This window comes from Oncorhynchus mykiss, chromosome 32 (genome assembly GCF_013265735.2).
Source record: "Oncorhynchus mykiss isolate Arlee chromosome 32, USDA_OmykA_1.1, whole genome shotgun sequence".
Classification (NCBI taxonomy): domain Eukaryota; kingdom Metazoa; phylum Chordata; class Actinopteri; order Salmoniformes; family Salmonidae; genus Oncorhynchus; species Oncorhynchus mykiss.
The window spans coordinates 40,244,342-40,259,403 of NC_050572.1; the positions used below are offsets into that span (position 1 = coordinate 40,244,342).

The window sequence follows — 15,062 nt, forward strand, 5'->3', positions numbered from 1 at the left end:
TTTGAGGAAAACGTTACCGAAGTTTTATCAACACATTGTGACTGTAGTACTCTCGCTGCTAAAACACTCAACCACTGCAACTCCAACTTCCAGGATGCCTACAAGACCCTCCCCCGCCTTCCCTTCGGCATATCAGATCGACTACATTTTGCTCCTCTCTTCCTATTGGCAGAAAATCAAACAGAAATGACCCGTGGTAAGGACTATTTAATGCTGGTCTGACCAATCAGAATGCACGCTTCAATATTGTTTTGATCACGCGAACTGGGATATGTTCTGGGTAGCCTCAGAATAACATTGACGAATACACTGTTACGGTGACTGAGTTTATCAGGAAGTGTATAGGAGATGTTGTACCCACTCTGACTATTAAAACCTAGCCTAACCAGAAACCGTGTATAGATGGCAGCATTCACGCAAAACTGAAAGTGCGAACCACCGCAAGGTGACTGGGAATATGGCTGAATACAAAGTGTAGTTATTCCTTCCGTGAGGCAAGCAAACAGGCAAAACGTCAGTATAGAGACAAAGTGGAGTCACAATTCAATGGCTCCGACACGAGACGTATGTGGCAGGGTCAACAGACAATCACAAACTACAAAGGGAAAACCAGCCATGTCGCGGACACTGTCGTCTTGCTTCCGGACAAGCTAAACCCTTCCACCGGCTTTGAGGATAACACAGTGTCACGGACCTGGCCCGCTACCAAGAACTGTGGGCTCTCCTTCTCCGTGGCAAAAATGAGTAAGACATGTAAGCATGTTAGCCCTCGCAAGGCTGCCGGACCAGACAGCATCCCTAGCCGCGTCGTCAGAGCATGGGCAGACCAGCTGGCTGGAGTGTTTATGGACATATTCAATCTCTCCCTATCCCAGTCTGCTGTTTCCACATGCTTCAAGAGGGCCACCATTGTTCCTGTACCCAAGAAAGCAAAGGTAACTGAAACTAAATGACTATTGCCCCGAAGCACTCACTTCTGTCATCATGAAGTGCTTTGATAGGCTAATTAATGATCATAATACCTCTATCTTACCTGACACCCTAGACCCACTTCAATTTGCTTACCCTCTCAAAAGATCTACAGACGATGCAATCGCACTGCACACTGCCCTATCCCATCTGGACAAAAGGAATACCTATGTAAAAATGCTGTTCATTGACTATAGCTCAGCATTCAACACCATAGTACCCTCCAAGATCATCATTAAGCTCAGCCCCCTGCTGTACTCCCTGTTCATCTATTACTGCGTGGCCACACACGCCTCCACACACGCCTCCGGCAAACACATCACTGACAATCTGAAATGGTCCACCCACACAGACAGTGTGGTGAAAGCACAAAAGCCCCTCTTAAACCTCAGGAGACTTAAGAAATTTGGCTTGGCACCTATACCCCTCACAAACTTTTACAGATGCACAATTGAGAGCATCCTGTCGGGCTGTATCACCGCCTGGTATGGCAACTGCACCACCCGTAACCGCAGGGCACTACAGAGTCAGTCTGCTCTTGTGGAAATTCAGTACTGAGACTGTCATTTCTTCAAACAATCATCTTTATTTAAAATCAATTCATTATTGCAATAATGAAACCGGTCAACTCAACAGTCTTGACTGTTGGGCTGAGCAGCCTTTACAGATAATGCACAGTTTTTTTTTTTTTTATATAGCTGATTTTATATAGCTGATACCAAGTATGTTCCACCCTTCCCATATAGATAGGGGGGCACCATAAGCCACTTTGGGTTCATCCTGTTGTCATCTGCCTCTGGTGTTGTCTCCCAGATGCCAGGATAATTAGACACAATAAGTATTATGTTCTACTCCCCCAGGCTCTATTTATCTCGGTTACACCCACCTCATCTTATCTAGGGAATGCCAGCTGTAGGTCTTTACCTGGCCATCATTAATCAGTTGCTAGGCCAAGCTTCAAAAGACTCAGTTCACTCAGAATGAAGGAGAGAAATGTCTCACTATTAGTTAAGTGTATATAATCGTTAATTATTCATGTCATACAAATCAGGTAAATATATCATTTATCTATCACACTGCCCAACGCATCACCCGGGGCAAACTCCCTGCCCTCCAGAACACCTACAGCATCCGATGTCACAGGAAGGCCAAAAAGAGCATCAAGGACAACAACCACCCGAGCCACTGCCTCTTCACACCACTATCATCCAGAAGGCGAGGTCAGTACAGGTGCATCAAAGCTGGGACCGGGAGACTGAAAAATAGCTTCTATCTCAAGGCCATCAGACTGTTAAATAACCATCACTAGGCGGCTTTGACCCAGTTACGTAACCCTGCACCTTAGAGGCTGCTGCCCCATATACATAGACTTGAAACGTAATAATGGAACACGAGTCATTCTAACAATGTTTATATATTTTTGCTTTACTCATCTCATATGTATATACTGCATTTTAGTCTATGCCACTGACATTGCTCATCCTAATATTTATATATTCCTTAGTTCCATTATTTTACTTTTAGGTTGTGTGTATTGTTGGTAATTGTTAGATATTACTGCACTGTTGGAGCTAGATCAGCAAATTTACAGCTGTGCCATACAGATTGCAAAATATTTTCGATGCACCAATTCCAAGGCACATGGTTTAAGAACTGATACACAAAACAACGCTGGATTCAAAACGTAGCATTTTTCTACTTAAATTTGATACAAAATTCTTGCAACCAATAGAATGTTAGGGGAAAGTGGTAGGGTTAAGGAAAAATATATATATTTCAAATAATATATAGTTATACAAAACATATAATATTGGAAATGATGCAGACAATTACATTGATTGTGGTTTCTATCTAGTTCCAATATTAAAGCTGACCCCACCCAAAAAAAATAAAAAATAAATACCGGGGTTGTTTTAAAGGGCTCTTCATTTAATATAACAAACAAATGTAATATTGGTGCACAATTCCTACTTAAAAAAAGAAACTACTCTATTCGTGGAATGACCCACAGATTGATAACCCATCTACATACATACACAAGCCTCAGTCATGCCATAAAACAAGTGACGTAGAGGACTGCGGGTATGAGTGCAAGCCTTCTCAGTCGTGAACGTGTTAATAGTCAGCCGGAGAGGAAAAGTTCACTGTCCAAGTTACGTAGTACTACTGATGAAGACATTATATTAGCTTCCTTTTTGGTGTCCAAAACACGCTACAGGGATGGACCGACTGCTAAATAAATTTCGAATCAAGAGTAGCCTTGCCAGAGAGTGTTTGGCTGAGTGCCTGGGGGTCTACATCATGATTGTGAGTGCCTTTCTGATACTGGGCAGAATAGTACATGCTGCTCTGTAGGAATGGTTGGAGAGACTTGTCCTTCTAGTACCTCAGTTGTAAGGGTTGAGGTTAGGCAGAGGGAGAGGATTGTAGTATTTCAAGGATTGTATATGTGTGTTGGTGTGTATCCTTCAGGTTGAGCCTTATTCCTTAAGACATCTGTCCATTGGTCGGTCTGTCAAAGTACAGTGAATGGTGGAAGGGACAGCGCAGGTGCAATCCAACTAAGGATAACTTTGGCATTTAATGTTTCTATTATTCTAATTTGAATCTCCAGTCATTCCACACGCTATCTCGCTCTGATCTTGTTTTGAATTGTAAGTGCTTGCAAAACCCCATTTGTGCTATTGGTGGATCGTTACAATGGCTAACCAAGGACTTTGACCTCAGAGAGAGCAAAAGAGAGCATGAGTGGAAGGAGAGGTGTGGGAGGGAATTCCTAAATCAGTAGAGTTTGAGTAATTTGGAAAAGAGAATGTTTGTACATTTCGGTTTGCAATATTATAAACGTTCTGCCCTATTGAACATGCCCCAAGCCAGGGTCAATAAAAAATTATAGCGCACAACAAAATCATAAAGCGATACACTTCCTAAGAACAGTGGACTGTAAAGACTGGCTTGTCAGCCAAACGTGCCTAATCTTGGTTGGTACTCTGAGGTTACCCCACTACTTGAGTAAACGACAATGGGGAACCACTTTCAATTGATATTTGATATAGGCCTTCCTGGTTACCTGATTTATTACCCATGACAGTAAATTCTGAGATTATTTGACATCTCAATTCAAGCAGTAGTTTTAAAAAATGGGGATACGATGCATTAGGGATGTAACTCCTCTGATACAGGCCTTGTTTTGTTGTGACTGCAGCTGTTTGGATGTGGCTCCGTTGCCCAGGTAACAACATCTGAAAACAGTAACGGTCACTACCTGTCAATCAATCTGGGTTTTGCTCTGGGAACCACCTTTGGAGTCTATGTTTCCCGTGGGGTGTCAGGTAAAGTCTATGAGTGTAAATCTATACATGTGGATGAGGGAGAGGAAAGAGGCCATATCTTGATAAAATAGTTGATACATTATCAAATAATGGTTGTTTTGTTCTCTCAAAGGTGCTCACCTGAACCCTGCAGTGTCTCTCAGCCTCTGCTTTCTGGGCAGGCATCCTTGGACACGCCTGCCTTTCTACGTCTTGTTCCAGATTCTGGGGGCCTTTATGGCTGCTGCCACCGTAGCCTTGCAGTACTATGGTAAGGGGAAAATGTAGAATATCAACCTTGAATACTAGAAAATCTAAAGTTATGGCTGGAGCATGATTGTGCGTGTTTCCATTCACAGATGCTATACAGTTGTACAGCGGTGGTCACCTGACCGTGAGTGGTCCCAAAGCCACAGCAGGCATCTTCTCCACATACCCTGCTGACTACCTGAGCCTGTGGGGGGGCATCATGGACCAGGTCGGAACCCCCTTCTTGGTTTACATGAATATAGGATAACTAACATAAACACATTGGAAATGTATGTGTACCTGGAAGACTCAATCAGGTATTTTACTAAGGGCTGATTTGTTATCAATCATTTGGGAGAGGTTGAATGGCGCCTCAGCCATCATGGTGTCACTGCTCTGTAGTGGTTAACCGGTTCACCACCTCCAGGTGGTTGGCACGGCTGCTCTCATGGTGTGTATCCTGGCTCTGGGGGACAGCAGGAACAGCCCGGCGCCTGCAGGTCTGCAGCCGGTGCTGGTGGGGGCTGTGGTGTTGGTGATCGGAGTCTCCATGGGCTCCAACAGCGGCTACGCCCTGAACCCAGCCAGAGACATTGGGCCTAGACTGTTCACATACATTGCTGGCTGGGGGGATGAGGTGTTTAAGTAAGTCAGTTCTGCTACATATTTTGACACTCTTAATGCCCTTGTTTAAGTAAACCAAACAAGTACTTTAATATGTTAGGCATTTTTATAGGGATCTTGAAATTCACATGAGAATCTTAAGCTGAACGCAAAGTATTGTACTTTGACATTGTGTATACGCTGATACAGATAGCAGGTAAGAGATGTTACTGTTTCTTTCTTTCCCTCTCAGGGCGGGACGTGGTTGGTGGTGGGTGCCTTTAGTGGCCACTTGTGCCGGCGCTCTGGTAGGCACACTAATCTACGAGCTCCTCATTGAGGTCCACCATCCAGAGAAGGGGCTCATCTCAGAGTCCTCAGCCCAAGGACAGGCCACTGAGAGCAGGCAGGCAGTGGAGCTACATCCAGAAAAAAAAGACCCTAAGGATGGACTTGATGGAACCATCATGTGAAATGGGAGAATCTAATAGTGGGATATATATAGGACTACACTCTTTGCAAGACACTTGTGTATGTGTCACAATTATAAACAGAGGAATGATTATCTATCTGTATAAAATACTGTAGTTGTAAATGTGCCTAAATTAAAAATACAATACTATCCCTAAACAGTTATATAAAGCTTCTTCAATGACTGGACAGAAGTAAAGGCTTGATAGAGCAAAGTTCTCCCGTACACATTTATTTTGAAACGGCACATAAAATGTATGGCAATTCAGCACACAGACCACAATACAGATGGAAAATAAAAGCGGAATCATTATTTATCTATAGTGCCTTCGGAAAGTATTCAGACCCCTTCCCTTTTTCCACATTTTATGTTACAGCCTTATTCTAAAATGGATTAAATAAAAACTTTTCCTCAATCTACACACATTTTTGCTAATATCTAAAAAATAAACATACCTTAGTTACATAAGTATTCAGACCCTTTGCTGTGAGACTCGAAATTGAGCTCAGGTGCATCCTGTTTCCAATGATCATCCTTGAATGTTTCTACAACTTGGAGTCCATCTGTGGTCAATTAAATTGATTGGACGTGATTTGGAAAGGAACACACGTCTATATAAAGGTCCCACAGTTGACAGTGCATGTCAGAGCAAAAACCAAGCCATTAGGCCGAATGGATTTTCCGTAGAGCCTTGGTCAGGGAGGTGACCAAGAACCCGGTGGTCACTGACAGAGCTCCAGAGTTCCTCTGTGGAAATGGGAGAACCTTCCAGAAGGACAACCATCTCTGCAGCACCCCACCAATCAGGGCTTTATGGTAGTAGCCAGATGGAAGCCACTCTTCAGTAAAAGGCACATGACAGCCTGCTTGGAGTTTGCCAAAAGGAACCTAAAGGACTGACCATGAGAAACAAAATGCTGTGGCGTTATGAAACCAAGATTGAACTCTGCGGACTGAATGCCAAGGAACCCTGCCACCATCCCTACGGCGAAGCACGGTGGTGGCGGTTTTTAGCGGCAGGGACTGGGAGACTAGTCAGGATCAAGGGAAAGATGAACAGAGCAAAGTACAGAGATCGTTGATGAAAACCTGCTTGCTTCTTCAGAGCACACAGGACCTCAGACTGGGGCGAAGGGTGGCTACTTTGAAGAATCAAATATATTGTGATTTGTTTAACACTTTTTGGTTTACTACATTATTCCATTTGTGTTATTTCATATTTTGTCTTCACTATTATTCTACAATGTAGAAAATAGTAAAAGAAAAACCCTGGAATGAGTAGGTGTGTCCAAACTTGACTGGTACTGTATATACAGTGCATTCGGAAAGTATTCAGACCCCTTGAATTTGTTACGTTACATCCTTATTCTAAAATTGAATAGTTTCTTCCCCTTCAAATCTACACACAATACCCCATAATGACATTTACATAAGTATTCAGACTCTTTACTCAGTACTTTGTTGAAGCACCTTTGGCAGTGATTACAGCCTCGCGTCTTCTTGGGTATGATGCTACAAGCTTGGCACACCTGTATGAGGAGTTTCTCGCATTCTTCTCTGCAGATCATCTCAAGAGCTGTCAGGTTGGATGGGGAGCCTCGCTGCACACATTCTCAAGTTTCTCCAGAGATGTTCGATCGGGTTCAAGTCTGGACTCTGACAGGGCCACCCTAGACATTGATACTTGTCCCAAAGCAACTCCTGTGTTGTCTCGGCTGTGTGCTTAGGGTCATTGTCCTGTTGGAAGGGGAACCTTCATCCCAGTCTGAGGTCCTGAGCGTTCTGGAGCAGGTTTTCATCAAGGACCTTTCTGTACTTTGCTATGTTCATCTTTCCCTCGATCCTGACTAGTCTCCCAGTCCGTGCCACTGTAAAACAACCCCACAGCATGATGCTGCCACCACCATGCTTCACCATAGGGATGGTGCCAGGTTTCCTCCAGACCTGACGCTTGGCATTCAGGCCAAAGAGTTCAATCTTGATTTCATCAGACCAGTTAGGAGCCTTTAGGCAAACTCCAAGCGGGCTGTTATGTGCCTTTCACTGAGGAGTGGCTTCCGTCTGGTCGCTCTACCATAAAGGCCTGATTGGTTGAGTGCTGCAGAGATGGTTGTCCTTCCATCTCCACAGAGGAACTCTGGATCTTTTGTCAGTGACCATCAGGTTCTTGGTCACCTCCCTGACCAAAGCCCTTCTCCTGTGATTGCTCAGTTTGGCCGGACGGCCAGCTCTAGGAAGAGTCTTGGTGGTTAAGAATAATGGAGGCCACTGTGTTCGTGGGGACCTTCCATGCTGCAGAAATGTTTTGGTACCCCTCCCCAAATTTGTGTCTCGACACAATCCTGTCTCGAACCTCTACGGACAATTTATTCGACCTCATTGGTTTGTGCTCTATATAACTGTGGGACTTTATATAGACAGGTGTGCCTTTCCTAATCATGTCAAATCAATTGAATTTACTACAGGTGAAAAACCTGTTTTCGCTCTGTCATTATGGAACATTGTGTGTAGATTGAGGAAAATGTTTTATTTAATCCATTTTAAAATAAGGATAAAATGTGGAAAGGGTCTGAATACTTTCCGAATGCACGGTATATACACTGCTCAAAAAAATAATGGGAACACTAAAATAACACATCCTAGATCTGAATGAATGAAATATTCTTATTAAATACTTTCTTTACATAGTTGAATGTGCTGACAACAAAATCACATTTGATTTCCATTGATAATTTATGTGTATCAACCCATGGAGGTCTGGATTTGGAGTCACACTCAAAATTAAAGTGGAAAACCACACTACAGGCTGATCCAACTTTGATGTAATGTCCTTAAAACAAGTCAAAATGAGGCTCAGTAGTGTGTGTGGCCTCCACGTGCCTGTATGACCTCCCTACAACGCTTGGGCATGCTCCTGATGAGGTGGCAGATGGTCTCCTGAGAGATCTCCTCCCAGACCTGGACTAAAGCATCCGCCAACTCCTGGAAAGTCTGTGGTGCAACGTGGCGTTGGTGGATGGAGCGAGACATGATGTCCCAGATGTGCTCAATTGGATTCAGGTCTGGGGAACGGGCGGGCCAGTCCATAGCATCAATGCCTTCCTCTTGCAGGAACTGCTGACACACTCCAGCCACTCTACGCTGACAGACACAGCAAACCTTCTTGCCACAGCTCACATTGATGTGCCATCCTGGATTAGCTGCACTACCTGAGCCACTTGTGTGGGTTGTAGACTCCGTCTCATGCTACAACTAGAGTGAAAGCACCGCCAGCAGTACTTCATAGCAGGTGACGAAAACAAAAAAACTCTCCCTCTGCTTAGTTGAGTGACAATCTATAGCTAGCCTACCTCCCATAAAAATCATGTTCATTTTTGTTTCAAATTGGTTGAAGAACAAAACATTTGAGTACAAATACTATACTTAAATTCACATTTTCATAACAAGTAACAAAACCCGAACACTTTCTTTTAGTGTATGACATGTTCCGTGCAACATATACCCATGTCCACCACTGGTAAAACCTTGGAATTCACTTATCTTGGCTAGAAGATTGATGACAATGTACCACTCGAAACAAGACGGGTTACAATAATCTACACTGAACTTATATATAAACGCAACAATTTCAAAGATTTTCCAGTTCATATAAGGCAATCTGTGAATATAAATTAATTAATTTGGCCCCAATCTATGGATTTCACGACTGGGAATACCAATATGTGTGTGTTGGATACATACCTTAATAAAAAAGGTAGGGGCGTGGATCTGAAAACCAGCCAGTATCTGGTGTGACACAGCTTCCCATAGAGTTCATCAGGCTGTTGCCTGTGGAATGTTGTCCCACTCTGCAATGGCTGTGCGATGTTGCTGGATATTGGCGGCAACTGGAGCACGTTTTCGTACATGTCAATCCCAAACATGCTCAATGGGCAACTGGAGTATGCAGGCCATGAAAGAACTGGGACATTGAGCTTCCAGGAATTTTGTACAGATCCTTGCGACATGGGGCGTTGCTTTATCATGCTGAAACATGAGGTGATGGCGGCGGATGAATGGCGGGACGGTGGGCCTCAGGATCTCGACACAATGTCTTTGTGCGCTCAAACTGCCAATGATTAAATGTGTTCGTTGTCCGTAGCTTATGCTTGCCCATACCATAACTCCACCACCACGGGGCACTCTGTTCCCCATGTTGACGTCAAAAAATCGCTCATCCACACACCATCTGCCTCGTATAGTTTAAACTGGGATTCATCCGTGAAGAGAACGTCTCCACCTCCAGTGGCCATCGGAGGTGAGCATTTGCCAACTGACATGGTTGACACCAAACTGCAGTCAGGTGAAGACGACGAGTGCGCAGATTAGCTTCCCTGAAATTTCTGACAGTTTGTGTTGAGGTCCTGGGCTGGCGTGGTTGTGAGGCCGTACTTGTTTGAATGCTAAATGACGAGACAGAGGCATTGATGCGAGTAACCAGTCTTGCTCAGTACATCACAACACATCCGGGTATCTCAAGCACCCCGGTAAAACACAAGAGTTGCAGTAATGAACATTTACCAACAGATGGCATCACTGTGCCATCTTACACCCATAACATATTCCCTTTAATAAAATAGGACAGGAGGTGTCAATTCACTAACAAAACAAACCTAGTAACAATTTCCAACATGAACAGTTTAGTATTTTTTTTTTTTTTTTTTTCCAGAACAACAACACATTTTGATATTCTCTTCACTTTTATCTCTGTCAACAATCCCTGATGGGAAACCTACAGATTAAGTATTTTTGGTGGCTGGGACAGACGCCCGCATCGTGAAAAGACAGGGGGCTTGTCTGCGAGGACTGCGGGTTCCCGCACAGGCGTGTCACCTGAATGTCTAAGGGGAGAATTGATGGGCGAGGGAGCGGCCGACCTGTGATCCCCTGGCTCTTCGCCCAGTGCCTCAGGCCCCATGTGACTTGCTGGGGTTCTGTCTTTTGTCATGCGACCCCTTTGACCATCAGGGTTCTGAGTAGGTGCTGGCTCAGCAATCCGAAGGTCAACCCTGTTACGACGGTACAGTGATCCATTCACTTCGACCAAGTAGGAGCGTGGTGCCACTTTCTGTACACAGGATCCGAGTCTCCAGAGGCCTGTCCGGTCCCCTGGTAGTGGCTTCATTCGCACCGTTTCACCCACCCTGAGCTCAGGTAAGTCTTTTGCTGATTTGTCGTAGATGAACTTGGAGACCTGTCTTCTGTGACGTAGCTTCACCAGCACGTCTGTCACCACACATGGCTCCAGGAGAGTGCTGGCTACTGGCAGAGCTGCTTTTAAGCGCCGTGCCATGAGGCGCTGTGCCGGGCTGCTGTCCATGCCTTCTGTCGGGGTATTGCGCCACTGCAGGATTGCTTTCCAGGCATCTTTGCCCTCTCGCAGAGCCTTTTTGCAGAGGTTCTTTGCGATTTTTACTGCGGACTCTGCCTTCCCATTAGCTTTTGGGTGTCGTGGTGATGATGTGACGTGCTCGAATTCCCATCCTGCAGCAAATTTTCGGAACTCAACTCCTGAGAATTGGGGTCCATTGTCTGAAATTACCCTATCTGGCTGGCCATAGCGGGCAAACTGAGCCTTGCAGCGTTTGATCGTTGTCTCTGCTGAGAGGTCGGGGAGGAGGTCGATCTCCCAAAAGTCTGAGTAATGATCGACTACCAGCAGAAAGTCTTTGCCACTGTGCTGGAAGAGATCTAGACTTACTATCTGCCAGGGGCGCATCGGTAGCTCGTGGGACATCATCGTCTCTCTCTGTTGCTCAATGGCATATTCATTGCAGATTGTGCATTTACTGACATAGTCTTTAATTTCACTCTGCATTCCTGGCCAATACAGTGTGTCACGTGCTTGTCTGTAACAGGCCTCACCTCCTATGTGACTTGAGTGCACGCGTGCCAACATCTCAGGGCGCAGAGACCGGGGAATAACGACTCTCTGACTCTTGAATATCACTCCGTTTTGAACACTGAGCTCCTCTTTGATTGGCCAATATTCTCTGACGGCTAAAGCAGTTTCTTCCCTGCAGTCGGGCCAGCCCATCAGAATCACAGACCTCAATGCCTGGAGTTGCCCGTCCCTGTCTGTGTGCTGTCTGATTTGTATAAAGCGCTGGTCCGTAACATTAAGGTAGTCAGCCTGGTTGATGTGTTCAACATCCACTTGCTCTGTTTGCAAGCTGCACACTGCGTGTTGTTCATGCATGGAGCGTGTGTGAGTGCCTGATGCAGTAGCCCTGCAGACGTGTCACTCACATACATCTCTGGCCCTGGCTTATACACCACCTTGAGGTTGTAGTTTTGTAGGGCCAGTAGCATGCTCTGCAGTCGTTTTGGGGCATTCAGGAGAGGCTTGCTGAATATAGCAATAAGGGGCTTGTGATCGGTCTCTGCGGTAATATTGTCGCGCCCGTACAGGTAGTGGTGGAAGCGTTGGCATGCAAACACAATGCTGAGGCACTCCTTCTCTATCTGGGCATAGTTCTGCTCTGTTGGGGTGAGTGCCCTAGAGGCGAATGCCACAGGCTGGCCCTCCTGCATGAGGCAACAGCCAAGTCCATACTGGCTTGAGTCACTCTGAATCGTGACAGGTTTTGACACATTGTAGTATCGCAGTACAGGTGTCTGGGTGACCAGTTGTTTTATTTCCCTCACCGCTGCGTCATGTTTTGGGAGCCAATGCCAGATGGTGTCCTTGTCCATGAGCCTCCTCAGTGGCTCACACACTTCAGAGAGCCGCGGTAGGAATTTGGCCAGGTAGGTGACGAATCCGACGAAGCGCTGCACTCCCTTCACGTCAGATGGGTGGGGCATTTCCAAGACAGCCTTCACTTTTTCAGGATCCGCCTTCAATCCGGTGGAGGACAAGATGTGCCCATGAAAGCGGACCTCTGGCACTTTAAACTGAAGCTTTTTTATGCTTAGCCTTAGCTTGACCTGTCTGCATCTGACCATCAGGGCCAGCAGCTTGGCGTCATGGTCACATTCTGCCTCCTCATCACTGTCCCCACAGCCCACTACGAGAATGTCATCTGCTATGGGTTCCACGCCACTAAGTCCCATCAACAGCTCATGCTGTTTCCGCTGATACACCTCTGGAGCCACGGAGACACCAAACGGAAGCTTCAACCACCTCTTCCTGCCCCAGGGTGTCCAAAAGGTGGTCATGTAGCTGCTGGGCTCGTCGAGCTTGCACTGCAGAAAGGCATCTCTGGCATCCACGAGCGTGAAGACTCTGGCCTTTGGGAGCTTGTAAAGAACATCCTCCAACGTGGGCATAATGTAATGTGAACGTCGCAGAGCCCGGTTGAGGTGTTTAGGATCAATGCATATCCGTAGCTTGTCTGGTTTCTTGACGATAACCATATTACTTATCCAGTCCGTAGGCTCGGTGACGGATATGATGTGGCCATCTGCTTCGTATTTGTCAAGCTGAGCCTTCGTAGCTGCTTTCATGGCCACTGGTACATTGCGGGGTGCACACTGGACAGGCTGGATTTCTGCGTCCAACTCAAAGTGGACTTCCCCAGGAACTGACTCGACCGGTGCGTTGAAGACATCATGGTACTTGCTTAGGAGTGTCTCCTTGCTCAGGGGCCCAGCCTGGACTTTGTCTATAATGTTAAGATCAACTGGGATGGTGAAGTTAATAAGTCCAAGGCGCTCGCATGTAGAACCTGACAGTAATGGCTGTTGACTAGCCTCAACTATTTCAAACTCAAGGGTGTATTTCTGGCCACGTAAAACACACTCTGTCACAAACAGGCCTAAAGAGGTCATGAACTGGCCTGAATACAGTTTCAGCTTGGTGCTACTCTGTGTGAGTTTGTCTCTGGGCGCGAGCCTCCTTTTGTCTTTAAGGCTCATAACGTTGCATGTGGCCCCTGAATCTAGCTGGCATTGCTGCGGTTTATTATTAAGTAGCAGAGTGACAAACCACTTTTGTCCTTTTGCCCTCACTGCCCCTATGCACTCGCTAGCATATACATCCTCTGTGCTGTCGTTCCCTTCATCTGTGTTTGTTTCCATGGAGTGCACTTTACCCTCCTTTCTCTTGCTTTTCATGCAGACCCTTGCGAAGTGATTAGCTGTACCACAGGATTTGCATATTTTTCCATAGGCTGGGCAGTGTTCTTTTCCTCGTCCATGAGAAATGCCACAATATCGGCATGTATTGGGGTTGTCTACTGCAGTTGGCTGTAGTATTAGCATTAGCTGTGGCAAAGGGGAATTTCTTTACTGGCTGCCTGAATGTTGCATTTACATTGTCCGTATGTTGCCTTTCTAGCTCCATGGACCTCATCCGTATATCAGTAAGCTCTGCTGCACGGCATGTCTCCACTGCCAAGGCCAGCGTCAGGTCACGTTCTCTCAGCAAACGTCTGCGGGTGCCCTCATCCGTTATGCCAAGCACAATCTTATCTCTGATCAGTTCATCTCTTAAAGCACCATAGTCACATGTAGCTGCCTTTTCCCTTAACCTAGTGACAAAGCTGTCAATGGACTCCCCGTCCTCCTGTTTGCAACGACCGAAAACATAACGCTCGTAGATGACGTTCTTTGCTGGCGTAAAGTAATGTTCAAGAGCATCAAGAATAGCTATAGCGTTACCTTGCTGTGCTGCTGTTAGGTTCAGGTTGTGTTTGTATACGTGTCGGCATTCAGTTCCCATTATAGTCCTCAAAGTGGCAGCCACTACCTCATCTTCCTTTTCCAGAAGTCCCGTTGCTAGCGCATAGTCCTCCCATTCACCTCTAAACGTATCCCAGTTCGTGCTCCAATCCCCACTGAACTTCATAACGGCGGGAGGGGGAATGTTCGCTGCCATGTCTAACCGGTGCTAACAACACTGAAGCTAACTAGCAAACTCACTCTAGCTTAAGGCCAATTCCGGGCGAAATTTTACACAAATAAGCATTTGTTTGTAAACCAGAGCAGGTGACTCTAATTTGCGGAAAGCATGGTTAGTTATCCCACTTCTGACACCATGTTTGAATGCTAAATGACGAGACAGAGGCATTGATGCGAGTAACCAGTCTTGTTCAGTACATCACAACACATCCGGGTATCTCAAGCACCCCGGTAAAACACAAGAGTTGCAGTAATGAACATTTACCAACAGATGGCATCACTGTGCCATCTTACACCCATAACAGTACTTGCCAAATTCTCAAAAACCACGGAGGCAGTTTATGGTAGAGAAATTAACATTCAATTCTCTGGCAACAACTCTGCTGGACATTCCTGCAGTCAGCATGCCAATTGCACACTCCCTCAAAATATCTGGCATTGTGTGTGACTGAATTGCACCTGTATAATTAGCTTCTTGATAATCCACCAAACAGGTGTGTCATATCTTGTGGCAAAGGAGCAATGCTCACTAAAAGCACATTTGTGCACAAAATTTCAAAGAAGCTATTTGTGCG

General features: G+C 45.7%; 1 protein-coding gene across 2 annotated transcripts; it reads left to right on the top strand.

Annotated features, from left to right (window-relative positions):
- The first annotated feature begins 320 nt into the window (after positions 1–320).
- On the top strand, positions 321–6,122 carry aqp10b (aquaporin 10b). 2 transcript variants are annotated; one of them, XM_036971466.1, is made up of 6 exons: positions 321–935; positions 2,021–2,189; positions 4,414–4,551; positions 4,640–4,758; positions 4,957–5,174; positions 5,386–6,122. In XM_036971466.1, exons 1-6 carry the CDS (start codon positions 567–569, stop codon positions 5,603–5,605), a joined length of 1,233 nt encoding a protein of 410 aa, XP_036827361.1. In that variant the 5' UTR covers positions 321–566; the 3' UTR covers positions 5,606–6,122. The 2 variants fall into 2 exon arrangements, with proteins under 2 accessions (XP_036827361.1, XP_021451240.1); XM_021595565.2 differs by lacking the exons at positions 321–935; positions 2,021–2,189 and adding exons at positions 2,533–3,276; positions 4,175–4,301 and having other exon boundaries at positions 5,386–6,116.
- Positions 6,123–15,062: the final 8,940 nt, after the last annotated feature.